The sequence below is a fragment of the Pelophylax lessonae genome (assembly GCF_965119305.1).
Source record: "Pelophylax lessonae genome assembly, chromosome: 1".
NCBI lineage: Eukaryota > Metazoa > Chordata > Amphibia > Anura > Ranidae > Pelophylax > Pelophylax lessonae.
The window spans coordinates 853,847,618-853,865,640 of NC_138768.1; the positions used below are offsets into that span (position 1 = coordinate 853,847,618).

The 18,023-nt window shown below is 45.2% G+C and overlaps 1 protein-coding gene across 1 annotated transcript in view; it reads right to left on the bottom strand.

Moving 5' to 3' along the window:
* Window positions 1-257: 257 nt before the first annotated feature.
* Window positions 258-18,023, bottom strand: part of CYP26B1 (cytochrome P450 family 26 subfamily B member 1) — a 150,968-nt gene continuing 133,202 nt past the window's right edge. The window contains exons 4-7 of the mRNA XM_082264402.1: window positions 15,751-16,026; window positions 8,065-8,220; window positions 2,564-2,845; window positions 258-1,176 (exon numbers count right to left, since the gene is read on the bottom strand). Coding sequence (XP_082120528.1) covers window positions 784-1,176; window positions 2,564-2,845; window positions 8,065-8,220; window positions 15,751-16,026 — 1,107 coding nt within the window. The 3' untranslated portion in view covers window positions 258-783. The remainder of the gene's footprint in view (window positions 1,177-2,563; window positions 2,846-8,064; window positions 8,221-15,750; window positions 16,027-18,023) is intronic.

The window sequence follows — 18,023 nt, forward strand, 5'->3', positions numbered from 1 at the left end:
AAGGACCAGCCCAACCATTTTGCTCATGAAGGTATGTGAATAAGATAGGATTATCTATAAGTGGTGTCCACCTTTAGTTTCACCTCAATCTACTATCTGGCTGGAAAAAACACACGTTCTGTTTCCAGTGCTTTAGTTGGGTCATCCAATCTAGATGTCAACTTACTTCTATGATCATATTGTAAATTCTGTGACTGCTAGCATGCTAAAGAACACTCAATATTATGACCCGTCATTGCAAGCTTTTCTTGGAAAGCTTTTTTTTTTTTTTGTCTTTTTTTTTTTTTTAATCTCGAAGAAAACAAAATAAGGCAGGTATATAAACAAGAGTAGGAAACCCTGGTATCACTGATATGTGTAACACTGAAAACAACTTCTGGAGTACAGACAAGAAAGCAACAACATGGGGTAGGTCTTGTAAACATTGGGAGACCACCCAAGAATCCCTCGAAAAAGGAGATCCACCAGCTCTCCAAAATTCCTTAAGTGAAGTCCTTGCCCAGCCAGTGATCTCCAGGTGTCCTTTTCTGCAGCAGGATTCATGAAGATAGGACCTGGATCAGCTTTTTTTGTCACTTAATGTATATATGTTAATATATTTAAGTTAAACATTCCACAGAGATATAGTCACGGTTTGGTGGCTCGGTATACATAAGTTAGTATTGTTCGTGGATATATTTTTCTTTCTTGTTACCATCTAGCTTTGATTTTGACTGTGTGCTTGTGTCCCAGTTTGTTTTGTTTTTGTTTTTTTCGGGGAAAGGATATTGAAGGCCTTGATGGCTACACAGTTGCACTAAGCATTGCTTCTGTTTCCGTCACAATTTCATTTTGGTTGGAATCTAGTCCATAAAATCTGACCTTTAGTTCATCAGCTGGATGGACCACCGGCACCGGTAAGACTTTTGGGAAAGTTCTGGTGGCTAGCTCAAACCTGCTCATGCTGGCCAACTCAATGGCCAAGGTCTTCAAGAAAAGCTTGGCCAACTGTTTGCCCAAACAGTTCCGTACTCCGCCACCAAACGGCAAATAATGAAACCTGCCGTCTTTGTCTTCTGTACGGTCTTTCCCAAAGCGGTCTGGGTCAAAGACATCAACATCCTTGAAGACCGGAGCCGTGTCGTGAGTGTCCCGGATGCTGTATAAGACACTCCATCCTTTGGGGATCTGGCATCCCTAGAAAGTTAAGATATAACATTTCTGTTAGTAAAAATTCACTCGCTAAAATTCAAAGCTCTATGGTACTTTAAAATCTATTTTTTAACAAAGCTGCTCTAGGTAAATACAAAGAAAACCATTTGGTTGGTATTTTCATTATCGGTTTGGTTTGTGCATATACTGTACCTATATAGTACCTATTCTACAATATATAAGATGAAGAGTGCAATTAGCGAAGGGTGTGAGTAGAAGGTACTTATGGCGCTTTTCCACTGCATGGAACCGAACGGTTCGGCTCGCTTTTGTGCTTTTCCACTGCTGGTACCGCATGGTACGGTGTAGGAACGGTTCGGTACGGTACCGCGTCGCTTTTCCACTGCATGGAACCGAACGGTACGGCTGTCAAAAACAGTACCACCTCGATTGTGGTTCCAAGAGGTACCATACTCGGTACCATATCCCACAATCCTTTGCATGCAGTCACTACTAGCCACTGATTGGTCAGAGAATCCCACCCACCCCGTTGTTATCCCACCCACTTAACTTTAGTACTACTTTAGTGGAAAAGCAAACCATGCCGTACCGTACCGAACCGTTCCAACACCGTACCATGCGGTACCAGCAGTGGAAAAGCAAACCGGGCCAAGCAGGGCAGAGTAGAGCCGAGCCGGTACTTGCAGTGGAAAAGTGCCATTAGATGTAAGCAAAGAGTTTAGAATGGGCTTCACAACTGTTGTGATCATCACCAATAGTCTAAAGCACGAGGTGGGACAGTGGCAAAGGAAATCCATACAACTGTTTATGACTCTACGCCTGCCATTCTCAACCAGGATTCTACAGAATATTAAGGTTCCTCCAGAGGTTCCTAGGAGTTGCTTATCTCCCGGTGGATGTGAACCTCATAGCTCCAATGCGAATACACTATCAATTTTCCTAATATATAAGGATGGTGCAGTGACGTTCTATGAGGATTGCCTATCATCATGAAGTCATTACTGTTCTTTGGACCAAGAGTGGAGCAAGCCTGAAAAGTAGATGCACAGCTCCAGGTAGGTACCCAACACCAAATAATCCAAGTAGAAATTCGTATTGCAGTAAAATCCATCAAACACAGTCACAGGAGCTGGGAACAAATGTGAACGCATTCACATTAAACTGCACTTAATCATAACCATAACTGATTAAGCGCAGTTTAGCATGAAACGCATTAACAATTGTTCCCAGTTCCTGTGACTGGGTTTGGTGGATTTCCGATCCCGGTGTGTGGCCATCCCATTTGCCTCAGAGTGGAGCAAGCCTGAGCAGTTTCTTTCCTCAATGAATAAAATCACCAGTCTCCCTGACACTTTTAAAATTAAAAGATCTTGTTTAACCCAAGCCCAGACAGTTAACGATAAATACTCACGTCCAGCTCAAAGGTCTGCAGCACGGTCCGGTAGCCCCCAGAGACTGGGCTGTAAAGCCGCAGCAGCTCTTTGATGACGCAGTCCAGGTAAGGGAGGGTGGTAATGGTGTCCACACGTAGCGCCCCTTCACAGACACAGCCGTTGTGCAGGATCCCATTGCTGCGCAGCTCTTCCCTCAGCTTCTCCAAAACAGCTGGATGCTTCAGCAGCTGCATGATAAGCGATGTGCTAGCACTGGCGGTGGTGGCATGGGCAGCGAAGATCAGCTCCAGAGTCCCATCCTGTGCAGGGGCAAAAAAAACAACAGTCAGCTTGTTCTCCTGTGCACTGTGATTATAGCACGTGAAATATTGCATATTAAATGATAAACTGTCTATACAGAAATAAGGGAGACGGCGTTGTTGGTGTTTTTCCACCATTGACCCCTTGAGGATCAATGGAGCACTCAGAATCAGGTGCAGCTGTTCATTGTAGCCCCACAGCTTCTAACCTCAGCTTTTTCAATTAAGCTTTGACAATAAGGCTCCTTTCACACTATCGGTCCGTCGGACGGATTCCGTTTTTCTCAGCGGGGGATCGAGCAGCCGATCCCCCGCTGAGCAGGAGAATGACAGCTGTTCTCCGCACTATGTACGGAGACACAGCTGTCACAGCCCCATAGATCTCTATGGGGGAATCGGTTGGGAATGGACCATCGGTCCGTTCTCATTCGATCCCATCCGATCCCATCCGCTGGACGGATGGAAAATAGGGTTTCCATCCGTCCAGATTTGACGGATCGTATCGGGTGTCAGCGGACATGTCTCCGCTGACATCCGATGCCCCACAGAGATGCATGGGGGGACCGTTCAGCTCCGCCAAAAAAACGGACAGGCGGATCTAAACGGTCCGCCTGTGTGAAAGGGGCCTAAAATGTGGAAGTTGATTGGTTTCTATGTGGCGTTGCACCAGATTTTGCACGCTCCAGTTTTAGTAAATTTCCATCAATGTGTTACTGACCTGGAAAGGGAATGCAGAACCAGACCTGCCACACTAACCCCTGCAGAGCTTATGGATACATCTATGACTGCTGTGTAGTTGACTTAAATTTCATTTCAGTATACTGGTGTAATATGGGAAGGCTATTTGATAGTGGTCTTGGCTTTCTGTGTTTTAGTGGGACAACATTGTCTTTTTTTTTATTGTAGTGACGGTTTGGTGGATATCTAAATAGTTACTTTTAATTTTTGTTATTATAAATTGTTTATTTTTGACATACCATACAATGGTTATGGTTCATATGTAACAGTCTTAAAGAAAATGACAGCCCTGCAACTTTGAACCGAAAAAAAAAAAAAAAAAAGGTTTCCAGCAATGCACTGTGCCAACAAAGGCCATCACGTTGCACATCAGAAGAACATTCCCCGGCTGATCAGGAGCTGGGACTGTACAGGCAGCCTGGGTACTTGGCATGGAGAGCTGCCTGGGATGGTGCCAAGTGCACTGGGCAAGCTTCCCCAACATGTCACTAATTTAGCTGCCATTACTACCATATGATGTAATCAGACCTGCATCCAGCACTGTGAACGAGCTAATCTCTTGATTAGACAAACTGCTCGCTGCTAGGCAAGTACATGCAAGATACGTAGACTGCCAGCGGATACGTACACTGCCAGCCTCTTCCCATGCCCAGCAAGGGAGAGAAATATGAGGATGACATCAATAATCTATGGGCTAAATGTAGCATTCATGCCGCCAATGATTTAACCGTTCTGAACTATAGATCTCATTTTTCAATGTGCCAGAATAATATGCTGCCTGTGTGGCCCATAGCAGCCCATAACAGCCAACCAGCTTTTCTATCCTCTTGGAAAGTGCAACAGACAAAGACGTTTTATCACTGGAGTCAAGAAGTCAGAAGGTGCTTTTCTAATTCAGGGTAGAGGGACAAGTTTGCTTTAACAACCCCATATATCAGAACAAACCTTTCTTTCGCTCTGTCCAGCACCTGGAGTCCAAGGGGAATATAGGGATTGATTTACTAAAGGCAAGTAGGCTGTGCTCTTTGCAAAGTGCAGTTATTCTCTGCAAGAGCAGTTGCTCCAGAGCTTAATAAATGAGCAGAAGCTCTGCTGACTTCCATCATCCAATCAAAAAGCTTGCAAATAATTGGGTATTCTTTGCAAAATGAAGCTTTGCCGCATTTAAGTCCTGGAGCAACTGCACTTTGCAAAGTGCACAGTCAACTTTAGTAAACCAACCCCATAGTATAATGTAGTCTCCTCAATGTGACGGAGCTGAGTCAATCATCACTGTCTTACAGAGAGTCCAAAGCCCTGGTTGAGCTACAACTCTCATGACTTGTAACTTAAACCGGATATTGCTTTCAGCGTATGGATGGAGCAGTGGGGACTAAAAAGAAGGTAAGGATATACTGTTGGGAACCTGGATATAATATACGGCGTGGGCAAATCCCAGGTTCACTTTAAGCCACCAACAGAACAGAGTTTTTAATGGTCATGAGTCCTTGAGTCCACTGATGTGTTTAGTGTTCTAGCTAACTGCTGTTACAAAATAGAGAAGATTGCTGACCAAAGACTGTCACCAAATTATTAGAGACTGCTGCCAAGTGACCAGACACTTCCGTCAAGCTACCAGAGACTGCTTTCACGCTACCAGAGGCTTCTGCCAAATGACTAGAGACTGCCACCAAGCTACCAGAGGCTTCTGCCAAATGACTAGAGACTGCCACCAAGCTACCAGAGGCTCCTGCCAAATGACTAGAGACTGCCACCAAGCTACCAGAGGCTCCTGCCAAATGACTAGAGACTGCCACCAAGCTATCAGAGACTGCTTTCACGCTACCAGAGGCTTCTGCCAAATGACAAGAGACTGCCACCAAGCTACCAGAGACTGCTTTCAAGCTACCAGAGGCTTCTGCCAAATGACTAGAGACTGCCACCAAGCTAGCAGAGACTGCTTTCTAGCTACCAGAGACTGCTGTCAAGCTATGAAAGTCTGCTACCAAGAAACCACAGAGTTCCGCCAAGCTACCAAAGATTTCTGAAAGCTCCCAAAGACTATTGCCAAGCTAACAGAGATGGCTGCCAATCATCCAGATACTTCTGTCAAGCTACCATGGACTTCCGCTAAGCTTCTAGGAGACTGCTGTTGAGCTACCAGAGGCTTCTGCTAAGTGACCAGAGATTGATACCAAGCTATCAGAGACTTTTCCAAGCAACCGGAGGTTGCTATTAAAATATTGTGATCCCCGCTCTATGTAGTGTGTGGAATGCGTTTACAAGACTGCTGCTGGGATGTAAGGTGTATGTTCTTCTTAGGTACTTTTATGTGTGTACCCAGCGCTGTCTTACCATAAAGTGCTTAATATGTATCTCTATGAGGGCTCTTCATGGGTGGAGCAAAATGCATTAAGCAGGTGTATACTTCTGGTTATGTCACCTCCGCTCTTCGGAACGCAAACTGCGACTTTTGAATTCCAGAACGATGTCATTACATGCTCACATGCAAGAGGAGAGTTTTGGAAAGTGCGCAATTGGCTTTTATATGTTTTTTAACAATAAAACCATAATTGCACTATGGATTTCTCCTGATTCTATCTCCCTACACTCATATGTGGTTCTTTGACCTACCTGCCGGAGTCACAAAAGAAAGAAAAAAACATTTTTTGCCACTGGAGGATTATTTTTGAAAGACAGGCGTTTAACTCATCACTAGTTGGTGAGTAAAGGCACATAAGGAGGGGAGCACAATGGCACTTGTTGGAACATACTGGCACTGGAAGAATAAGATAACCAGCACTTTAAAGGACTTATTATTGTTCATGGACATTTTTTGCACTGATTGCACTTTAATTTTCTAAAAGTATTATGTATTGCGATTTAAATATTATGTTTCTGCACAAATAATGAATAGAGACAAATATTAAGCACTTTATGTTTAGACAGCGCTGAGTACACACATAAAAAAAGCAGAGATTGATGTTTAGCTACCAGAGACTGCTGCTAAGCAACTAAGGAGTTCTGCCAAGCTAGAAGAGACTGCCACCAAGCTACCAGAGACTACCGTCAAGCTACCAGAGACTACTGCCAAGCTGCCAGAGACTGCGGTCAAGCTACCAAAGACTTCTGTCAAGCTACCATAGACTTCTGTCAAGCTACCATAGACTTCTGTCAAGCTACCAGAGACTTCCACTAAGCAACCAGAGACTTCCACTAAGCTACCCGAGACTGCTGTCAAGCTACCATAGACTTCTGTCAAGCTACCAGAGACTTCCACTAAGCTACCAGAGACTTCCACTAAGCTACCAGAGACTGCTGTTAAGCTACCAGAGACTACAGCCAAGCTACCAGATACTACGGCCAAGCTACCAGAGACTGCGGCCAAACTACCAGAGACTGCGGCCAAGCTACCAGAGACTGCGGTCAAGCTGCCAGAGACTGCGGTCAAGCTACCAAGGACTTCCACTAAGCTACCAGATACTTCTGTCAAGCTACCAGAGACTTCCACTAAGCTACCAGAGACTGCGGTCAAGCTACCACAGACTTCTGCCAAGCTACCAAGGACTTCCACTAAGCTACCAGATACTTCTGTCAAGCTACCAGAGACTTCCACTAAGCTACCAGAGACTGCTGTCAAGCTAACAGAGACTGCTGTCAAGCTACCAGAGACTACTACTAAGCTACCAGAGACTGCTGTCAAGCTACCTGAGACTGCTGCCAAGCTACCAGAGACTGCTGGCAAGCAACAAGGGAGTTCCACCAAGCTGCCAGAGACTGCAGCCAAACTACCAGAGACTACAGTCAAGCTACCAGAGACTACAGCTAAGCTACCAAAGACTACTGCCAAGTTACCAGAGACTTCTGTTAAGCTTCCAGAAACTTTCACTAAGCTACCAGAGATTGCTGTCAAGCTACCAGAGACTGCTGTCATGCTAAGTGACCAGAGACTGCTGTTAGGTCACCAGAGACTATTGCTAAGCAACCAGAGATTGCTGCCCTTATATAACCTCTTTAGGCATTCTGTATTTTAAAGAGGAACGATCATCTCGTTCCAGTCTATAGATATGCTAATGTAGTCATCTTAATGTACATAGTGAATATTTTATAAAAAACTAGATTTAGTGTTGTTCAACTTGCTCTGAGAAGACTGAACACCAGCAGCATGACAAGCAACGATGAGTTTATCTCTGCAGCCAATTAGCAGAGGAGCTAATTACATTACCTGCAATACAGATGGCCACCAGGAGGCACATACACCAATCTATGTATTAATTAAAAAAAACAACAACGAGCAACAGAGAAAATTGCATGCTAAAATAACTTTGAAAGTAAGGGACACTGCTTGGGAAATCTGCCACCAATATGGACGTAAAAAAAGCTGGCTTAAAATAAACCTGTGGTTTGCCATGCCACAAGTTCATTTAAATGTGTTGTCACAATGTCAGTATTAAGGCTCTAAAATGTTTTGTATGGTTGGCATTTCACAGAAGGATAATTACCATCAACTCCTGCATGGTCAGTTCATTGCCGTGCTCCTTGCCACTCTCGATGAGGACATCTAAGGCATCCATGTAGTCCTTCCCCTGGGTGTTCTGCAGCTTCTCCTGGATTGCCTTCTCCAAACCCTTCAGAAGCGTCTCACGGGCTTGCATACCCTGGATAAAGCAAATAAACAGAATGTCACTCTACAGATTTTCCACTTTTCTAAGTTAAAAAGCCAATTGAAGATGCCTATTTGTGGATGTCACACAGAAAAAAATGAATACATTCTACTATGGTCATAGGGTATGCCTACAGATTCTATATGTACTACACTATTAACTGGTTATCTGTAGCAGCTGGAAGAGGGAGATAAGTATCTATGGCCAAAGTTTGGTCTATTGAGGAGTGGTTGAATCTGCTTCTTTTTCAGTAATATCATGTTCTCAATCATGCTAAAGCCCCGTACACACGTGTCGAAAATTGGCAGGGAATTTTTGGCCAACGTCCGATCTGCCGATTTTCGGCTTGTTAGTATGATGCTTCTGACAACCGACTCTGACTTTTTGGCCGAACCGACTCTGACTTTTTGGCCGAAAAAAATCTGGTGTGCATGCTATAAAATTTTTGTTGGCCGTCAACACAACGGCAGTCAGTACAGATTTCGACAGGGAAAAATCTGATGAGCAAGTCTGGGCATGCTCAGAGAAGAAAGAACACAAAGAAAGCAAACCAACACATGACATCATTTCTGAAGTAGAATTTTGTTGGGCGAGAAAATTTGTTGCAGTCTAGGCACATTCCAATCAACAAAACACCACTCTGGACAAAAGACGGACGACCGGTCGGCCGATAATCGTTGCGTGTGTACGGGGCTTAAGACTCACCTTAGATGGGTGATGTGTTTCTGACAAAGGGTGGGAGACATTTGCCTGTCCCGGGATCTGTCACCACTCTTTGTAGGACTCACACAATGACCATAGGAAGGTGATGGTTGGAAAGGAGGGCTTTAACTTGCAAGACAAGGAAGGAATCCTTCAAGCCAAGCTGAGCTAAACTGTGCAAGCAGGAGGCTATAATAGAACAGGTTGAAAAAGCTCTATGAATGATAACGAGCACTTCGGATCCGATCAGACTGCGAGCCAGGCCTTCTCATCGAACATCAGTGCCTGACCTCACAAATGCGTCTCTGGTAGAATGGACACACTCCTAGACCTTGTGGACAGTCTTCCCAGAGGAGTTGAAGATGTTACGGCTGCAAAGGGTGGGCCAACTCAATATTGAACCCTATGGACTAAGACTGGGATGCCATTAAAGTTCATGTGCGTGTAAGGGCAGGCGTCCTAATACTTTCGGCAATATAGTGTATATGGCACCAATCCCATTGCAGAAGCAATTCTGATAACTCATTTAAAAATTATTTATATGCACAGACTTCCCAATGCATTTCAGTTTATTTTATATGATGACCAACACCATAAGGGGAGCAGTAACACTCCAAAGAGGGGAAGAAAACCCACAAATCCACAATTGGGAAGAACGTAGCTGGGGATTATGGATGATGGGTGGTACCGGCCATTATTGTCCACAGAAAATGGGAAAACTAGCTTTGGATATAGTAAAGCTTCGTACACACGCAACGATTGTTGGCCGACCGATCGGCCGTCTTTTGTCCAGTGTTGTTGTGTTGGTTGAAATGTGCTCTAGACTGCACACAAATTTCATGCCCAGTCTTGCTCATCTGATTTTTGTCTGCCGAAATCTGTACTGACTGAAGAACAATCGGCCATTCTGGTAACGGCCAACAAAAATTTTATAGCATGCACACCAGATTTTTTTCGGCCGAAAAGTCGCAGTCGGTTGTCGGAAGCATCATACTAACAAGCCGACAATGGGCCGATCGGACGTTGGCCGAATATTTACGGCCGACAATCGCTACGTGTGTACGAGGCTTAAGCCTTTACCAACATGCCCTCCTCCCCTAAAACGAAATGGTTGGTATAACACTTGTCTGAGTGAATGCCAGTAGGTTCTTTTTACGAGGTTCCTCACGTCTCACACTGCCCTAAAATCTATCACAGCAGCAGCAGGTATTTCAGAGGTAATCAGAGAACAAAAAGGTTTCTACGTTCCATGACTTAAGCAGCATTTGACTTAATCCTGAACCAGTGGCGTAGCGTGGGTTGTCAGCGCCCGGGGCAAGGCAAGTAATTTGCGCCCCCTAACCTGCGGACTTTTAATACTCCCCGAGTCCCTTCCTACAATAGTACTGACCAGCCTGATTCCTATACTGACCTACCAGTCCACTATGCTAACATACCTGATTCCTGTACTGGCCACTACACTGACCTACCTGTCAACGACACTGACCCTTACAATGACCTACCTGATTCCTACCTGACCACTACACTACACTACACTGCCCACTACACAGAGGACACCACCGCGTAATCAAGCCCTTACAGGGGCGGGTCGGGGAGGATTGTGAGAGCTTCGAGGAGGCGGGACGGAGGCACATGCAGGGCTGACGGCGAGGCAGGCTCCAGAAGCAAGGCGGGGCTCTGCCACTGGCCAGCCCCGCTGCTGCACATGACAATGTTGGCCCAATCACAGGGCGCCGACCGGCCATTGTTTAGCCTGAAGATGGCAGGGGCTGAAGTGACACGCTAGGAAGTAGAGCTGCACGATTCTGGCCAAAATGAGAATCACGATTTTTTAGCTTGGAATAAAGATCACGATTCTCTCACGATTCTCTGTGTAACAAAAAAAAATTGGGATAACTTTACTGTTACGTTTTTTTTTTTCATTCATTAAAGTCTATTAATTGCGTTTGAAAGACTGCTGCGCAAATACAGTGTGACATAAAATATTACAACAATCGCCATTTTATTCTGTAGGGTCTCTGCTAAAAAAATATATATAAAATGTTTGGGGGTTCTAAGTACTTTTCTAGCAAAAAAAACTGATTTTAACTTGCAAGCAACAAATGTCAGAAAAAGATCCAGTCTTTAAGAGGTTAAACTTCCTTTTTCCCTGGCAGAGGGAAGGAAAAGATACAATGTAATCATTTTTGTTTATAGTTACTGGGAGACTTTGCTGATAGTTGTTTGCTTTTTTTTTTTTTTTTCCACAGCTGTTCTCTCTGCTATGCAGCTATGCAAAGAATCGAGCATATTTCAGGGTTAGATCGTCAGGGGGGGTGAATCGAGATCGCGATTTTCATACGATTAATCGTGCAGCTCTACTAGGAAGAATTTTTAAATTTTGCTAGAGTGACACTGGCGTGGGATGCGCCCCCCCAAATGTTGCGCCCGGTGCGGCCGGCCCCCCCTGCACCCCCCACGCTACGCCACTGTCCTGAACTAAAAAACGAATTGGTTTCATCCATTAGTCATCTGCCTGGAATGTGGTCTTTCTCATGACTTGCTTCTGTTCTCGTTCATGCCTTTTTTTTATATGAGCGGCTTAGCCTATAAATCTCATTATCCTAAAATATTTATAAGCAAAACTGACACATCAGAACATCGTAAATCATTACAGGATGAATCACTGTTGATGTCACTCGGAGACAACAGTAGTTACATTTTTTTTTTTAATGTGCATGGTAACCCATTAGGGCACTAGTCAGTGGTGGAACTACCAGGGTCGCAAAGGTTGCACTTGCGACCGGGCCCTGGCGTTCTGCCACCATGTGGGGGCCCTAATAAACAGGAAGGGGGCCCACTGCAGATCATTTTGAATGGGTCCTTCTGCAGACTTGCTTGCAACTTGCTTGCCATTTTCTTCTGACAACTTGTTTCCGACTTTTGAGATTTAACATTGCTGTCTATAGCCCTCAAATCGCACCAAAGTTGCAGAAAAGTAGTGCAGGAACTTTTTTTTTGTCTCTGAGACTTGTGTCGGATTAATAAAACAGCACCCATTGAAATGAATGTGTTTCGAATTGTTTATGGCATGGGTGTCCAACCTGCAGCCCTCCAGCTGTTGCGGAACTACAAGTCCCATCATGCCTCTGCCTTTGGGTTCCAAATTCCATCATGCCTTTGCCTTTGGGAGTCATGCCTGCAACTGTCAGCCTTGCAATGCCTCATGGGACTTTCCTAGCAATGCTTCATGGGTCCTGTAGTTCTGCAAAAGCTGGAGGGCTGCAGGTTGGACACCTATGGTTTATGGGGAGAGTCCGAAATCTGGTGCAGCTCTGCATTGAAAACAATCAGCTTCAGTTTTTTTTTGTCAAAGATTAATTGAACAAGCTGAAGTTAGAAGCTGATTGGCTACCATGCACAGCTTCATCAGATTTTGCACTACGCTGTTTTAGTAAATCAACCCCTATGTATCACAAGTCACATGCCATGTCGCAGCAGTGTGAAACTGGGCTTATAAAGGGCCCCACGAGGAGAGTAAAGGACCCCGGGATCAGTGGGAAGGGTCCTGAGACCAGAGAAATTGGCCCCCAGGACTAATGGAAAGGTCCCCAGGACTGATGGAAAGGTCTCTCGCAGTCAGGGGGGCCTTCATGGTTTCTTGCACCAGGGCCCTGAAGGTTCTAGTTATACCTTTTAGCACTAGTGTCGGGACAAAAAGATCAATTGTGTCCAGTCCACCTGGGCAGGAGGCCAACTTGCAATTTCAGAAGGTTGGATTGGAAAGATGTAAAAAGTTCATATCCCTTGGTGCTCTAGGAAGGGTGGCCTCTTTCAAAAAAAGGGACAATAAGGCAAGTGAGAGGGAACAAGTGATTTACCCATGTGCAGTATAAAGTTCATCCTTGGGCTGTCCAGCCTTAGCGCACCTTAAGACCAAAAGATCCAACCACAACAGGATTATATTACAGAAAGACCATTGCATAAACATTCATGACTCTGTGGGCCTTCCCGGTGCAGATGAACAGTAACAACCGGCTGGGAAAACCAATCCCAGCTGATCTTTATATACAGGAAGAGACAAGGGAAGGACTGCTGTTGGGAATGTGGGACATGCTCAAATTCCTACTTTGTAGCCCACCACCCAGCTGTTCTCTGCTGCCCGCTTCACACCTCCATTGAAAAACACCCCCTCTGCTCCAATTAGCCAGAGGCCACTCTCTCCTGCCCAAAGTGCTTCTTTGTTGATGGCTATGCCCTGGTCAGGAAACTGCCCCCCGATTTGCCCCACTTACCTGTTTCTAGGCAGCAGCTTGGTGCTACCTGTTCCACCTCCATTGCTCTAATTGACTGTGGCCCTGTGGCGCTCTATTTAGCATCACAAGTCCATGTCTCTGGGCTTGTGAAAGTATTTTGCTACCTGGCTCCTGTACCTTGTCATGTGTGTTGGCTCATCTCTGGATTACGCTTCGTCTGCTGCCTATCATGATCACCAAAGGCCTCTGGACTTGGTTACGGGATACCCTCCAGCTGTGCTATGATCCATGCCTGGTACTCCTTAAGACCACAACCACTCCTTTCTTTTACCTTTGCTCAGTCCCTTGTGCCACCCAGGGCCGTCTTTACCACAGAGCAAAAGGGGCAGCTGTCCTGGGCCCAGTCATTGTTGTGGGGCCCAATGCAGCTGCCCCTTGGGCCCGCACTGCCAGCAAATAGGTAATAAATGGATTTTGCTGGGCACTAGAAAATATTTGCCCAGGGTCTAATTAAAATTAAAGATGGCCCTGGTGCCACCTAGCCAAAAAACTATAGCACTGTGAATTAGGTCCTGGGGACAACCAAATACTGGGAACGAGGGCTGCTATAGGAAGCTGCAATCTTCAGCTATAGTTTCTGACACAGGGGGACAATTAGAGATGTTTGAGGTCTGGACTGGCTCGGTAACTAGTGGAAATAATACTGGCTGGCTGAAAGGTCCTACACAACAGATAGCCATTAAAGTGAACCTGTGTTACCAAGAAGCCTAACACTTGCATACACTTGCACACACGTGCATACTTCTGGGAATTCTCTCTTCACTTCAACTCTGGTAGCCCCCTATTATTCTTACTGGACACTAAGGCTGCCGCATTGACTCCCAAAATTGCCAAAGAGCTCACTGGAGTCAGAGTTGTACTAGAGGGCCGCAAAATAGCTAAGTGGTTAGCACTTGCCGCTTTGCAGTACTAGGGTCATCGGTTTGAATCCCAAATACGGCACTACCTGCCTGGAGTTTACATGTTCTTCCTGTGCCTGCGTAGGTTTCCTTCCACGCTCTAAAAAACATGGTGGTAAGTAAATTGACCCTAGTGTGTGAATGAACATGAGTTTGCTCCTTGAGGGCAGGGACTGATGTGAATATACAATATATATGTAAAGTTCTGCGCTATATGTACCTGTAATAATTAAATGAGAAAGACTTTGTGAAGTGTGCTGCTGAGGTTGGAGGTTCCCTTGACAATAAGCAAATCTTTATGGTTTCCCAGGCACTGGAAGATGAACATTAGAGATGGCCTTGCGGTTTGCCCGGCGGTCGGTTCGCGGCGAATTTTGCTTGTTCGCTACCCGCCAAATTTTTGGACACATGGCGTTGTTTGCGGTGGCCATATTTGTTTACATTGGGGAGAACTTTGACCCGTGACACAGCCGTCAGGTGGAACGGGACAGCCAATTGAAACATTCCAGCACATGGACAGTCCCCCTATCCTATAAAGAAGACCCGATCTGGCGGCCATTTCACATTCCGCTTTCTGCCAGTGTAGGGAGAGGTCTGCTGTGCTCGTCTGGGAGAGTTTGCAAGACACATATAGCGCTGTGAAGATCCACACAAGTCCTTTTCAGGGCTGGTATTTCGGTATAGGTCTACTAGTATCTTTTCAAGTTAGGGAGAGGTATCCAGTGGTTGCTTTAGGGGCAGTTAGTAAATTGCTCTGTCAATGTCCACAAATGTCCTTTTGAGTGCTGGTATTTCGGTATAGGTCTAGTATCTTTAGAGCTTAGGGAGAGGTATCCAGTGGTTGCTTTAGGGGCAGTTACACACAAATCGCTTTGTCAATGTCCACAAAAGTCATTTAAAATGCTACAATGTCGTTTTAGGGTCTATTACAGTCTCTTTACTATAGGGCCAGGTATCCTGTGGTTGCTGTAGGGGCAGTTAGAGATCAGCTGCAGTCACACACAAATCGCTCTGTCAATGTGAATGGACCCTATATGTATTAGACAATGTATTTACCGGCTGCTGTCAGTTCTGGCTGTTTTATGAAAAAAATATATATATTTTTTGCTGTAAAAAAAAAAAAAAATTTAGGGCAACTTTTTCATTTGCAATACTTCTGTTATGACATTGTCCATGTGCTGGGACTATTTGTTCACAGCTAGTACGTGTTTTGTGGCTGCAAATATGACCTAAAGGTTTTTAAAGTTTGCCTCCCATTAAAGTCAATGGGGCCCGCCGCGAACTCGCGGTTCGGGGACTTTTGAGAAAATTTGCGGCTGGCGTTCGCGAACCGGCCTGGCCAATGTTCGTCCATCACTAATGAACATTATATACTCTAACTTTGCTAGACTTTGTGTCTACATATGTTCATTAACAGGATCAGAATGATGGGCACCCCCTCCCCCCCATAATTTGCACAGTAGGTCTGCAGAGCTGGGAACTCCTGGGTGGATTAAATCTCCATCATGTAGCAAAAACAAAAACATTAATTTTTGATCTGAACTTATCCTTTACACAGAAACTTTTTTTTAATTCTTAAAAGTGAATTGGCTACTTTCAAAGACTGCAAAAGATTTATGGATACCTACCCTCCTATAACCACTGAAAGGGATATCCACTGGCAATGAGAAGACGTTTTCGACAAACTGTTGAAACACCCGGAACAAGATGTTCAGTTCTTCATCAGAGAGCCTGAAACCCAGCAGTACCCTGATGGCCATGCGGAAGGTCAGCTTCTGAGCCTCACAGTAGACATTGATAGGATCGGGACTGCTACTCCACACCCGTAATGTGTCTTGGATGACCAGCTGTATTTTCGGGAGGTAGGTCTCCAACGCTTCGTGGCTGAATATTTTTGAGAACACCTACGAGAGGCAGACAAGAACACAATATATTCATCAAGCTCAAGATTCATTCAGACTTATTCATGGCATAAGAGGACACTATAAAATCAACAGCAAGGGGAAGCTACGCCTACTGCAAGAAGACAAGCCAAGCCAGGTTCTGGCCTAGCAGGCCTACAGTGCTGTTTGGCAAATGTGGGGCTTGTGTGTAATGTAATGTAAGCGTACTCCTTGGTGAGCCAAAATAAAGTTCAGCTTCTTGAAACATGAGGGATCGGAGAGCAGAAACCCAAAATGAGGGAGGAGATTTGTAAGTCTGAGCAAGAAACACAAGCAATGTGTGAATGTGAAAATTTCCCCCATAGTCAGCAGGCGTCTATACATGTAAGACTTTCCTGGCTTAGGAGACACGTTCACCATACGTCTTGTTTGCTAGGTTTTGTTTGCAGAATATTTGGTGTTAAAGTCCTGACATCCATTGGCTACCTCAAGAGACTGAAAAATGCAAGCTTTCATTTGTATGTCAAGTTAATAAAAGTGTTCCTGATGACTCTTACTAAAGGCAAATGTCTTCCTTCGGTGCAGTAAATCTTTAGCTAAAATGTTTTTCAACTATACCCTTTAACAAGTATTGACATCATGTAGGTAGTACTCAACTTAGGGCCCATTTATACTAACCTTTTGTAGTAATTTACCTAACATTCTTTACTTTGTTGCAGTGCACAAACAATGGGACACTATTCCCCCCACTGACTCCAATGACAGGGTACTATTTCTCCAACTGACACAAATGATGAGGCACTTTTCCTCCCACTAACACCAATAATGGGGCACTATTCCTCCAACTGACACCAACAATGGGGCACTATTCCTCCCACTAACACCAACAATGGGGCACTATTCCTCCCACTGATACCAATGATGGGGCATTATTCCTTCCACTAACACCAATAATGGGGCACTATTCCTCCCACTGATACCAATGACAGGGTACTATTCCTTCAACGGACACAAACAATGAGGCACTTTTCCTCCCACTGACACCAATACACTATTCCTCACACTGACTCCAATGACAGGGCACTATTCCTCCAACTGACACCAATGACAGGGCACTATTCCTCCCACTGACACCAATGACAGGGCACTATTCCTCCAACTGACACCAATGACAGGGCACTATTCCTCCAACTGACACCAATGACAGGGCACTATTCCTCCCACTGACACCAATGACAGGGTACTATTCCTCCCACAGACACCAATGACAGGGTACTATTCCTCCCACTAACACCAACAACAGGGCACTATTCCTCCCACTGATACCAATGATAGGGTACTATTCCTCCAACTGACACCAATGACAGGGCACTATTCCTCCCACTGACATCAATGACAGGGCACTATTCCTCCCACTGACACCAATGACAGGGCACTATTCCTCCAACTGACACCAATGACAGGGCACTATTCCTCCAACTGACACCAATGACAGGGCACTATTCCTCCCACTGACACCAATGACAGGGCACTATTCCTCCCACTGACACCAATGACAGGGCACTATTCCTCCAACTGACACCAATGGCAGGGCACTATTCCTCCAACTGACACCAATGACGGGGCACTATTCCTCCAACTTACACCAATGACGGGGCACTATTCCACCAACTGACACCAATGACAAGGTACTATTCCTCCAACTGACACCAATGACAGGGTACTATTCCTCCCACTGACACCAATAATCGGGCACTATTCCTCCCACTGACTCCAATGACAGGGCACTATGCCTCCAACTGACACCAACAATGAGGCACTATTTCTCCGACTGACACAGACGATGGGGTGTTATTCCTCCCCCTAGTTCCAAAGATGCGTTGTTTACGCCCACTAATGCCAGGACAATTTCTACTCCCAATGGCCACAGTCCAGCCCCCCCCCCCCCTAAAGTCTGAAGGGCAGTAAACTGGCCCTTTGCTTAAAAGTTTGGAGACTCCTGTTTTAGATTGTAAGCT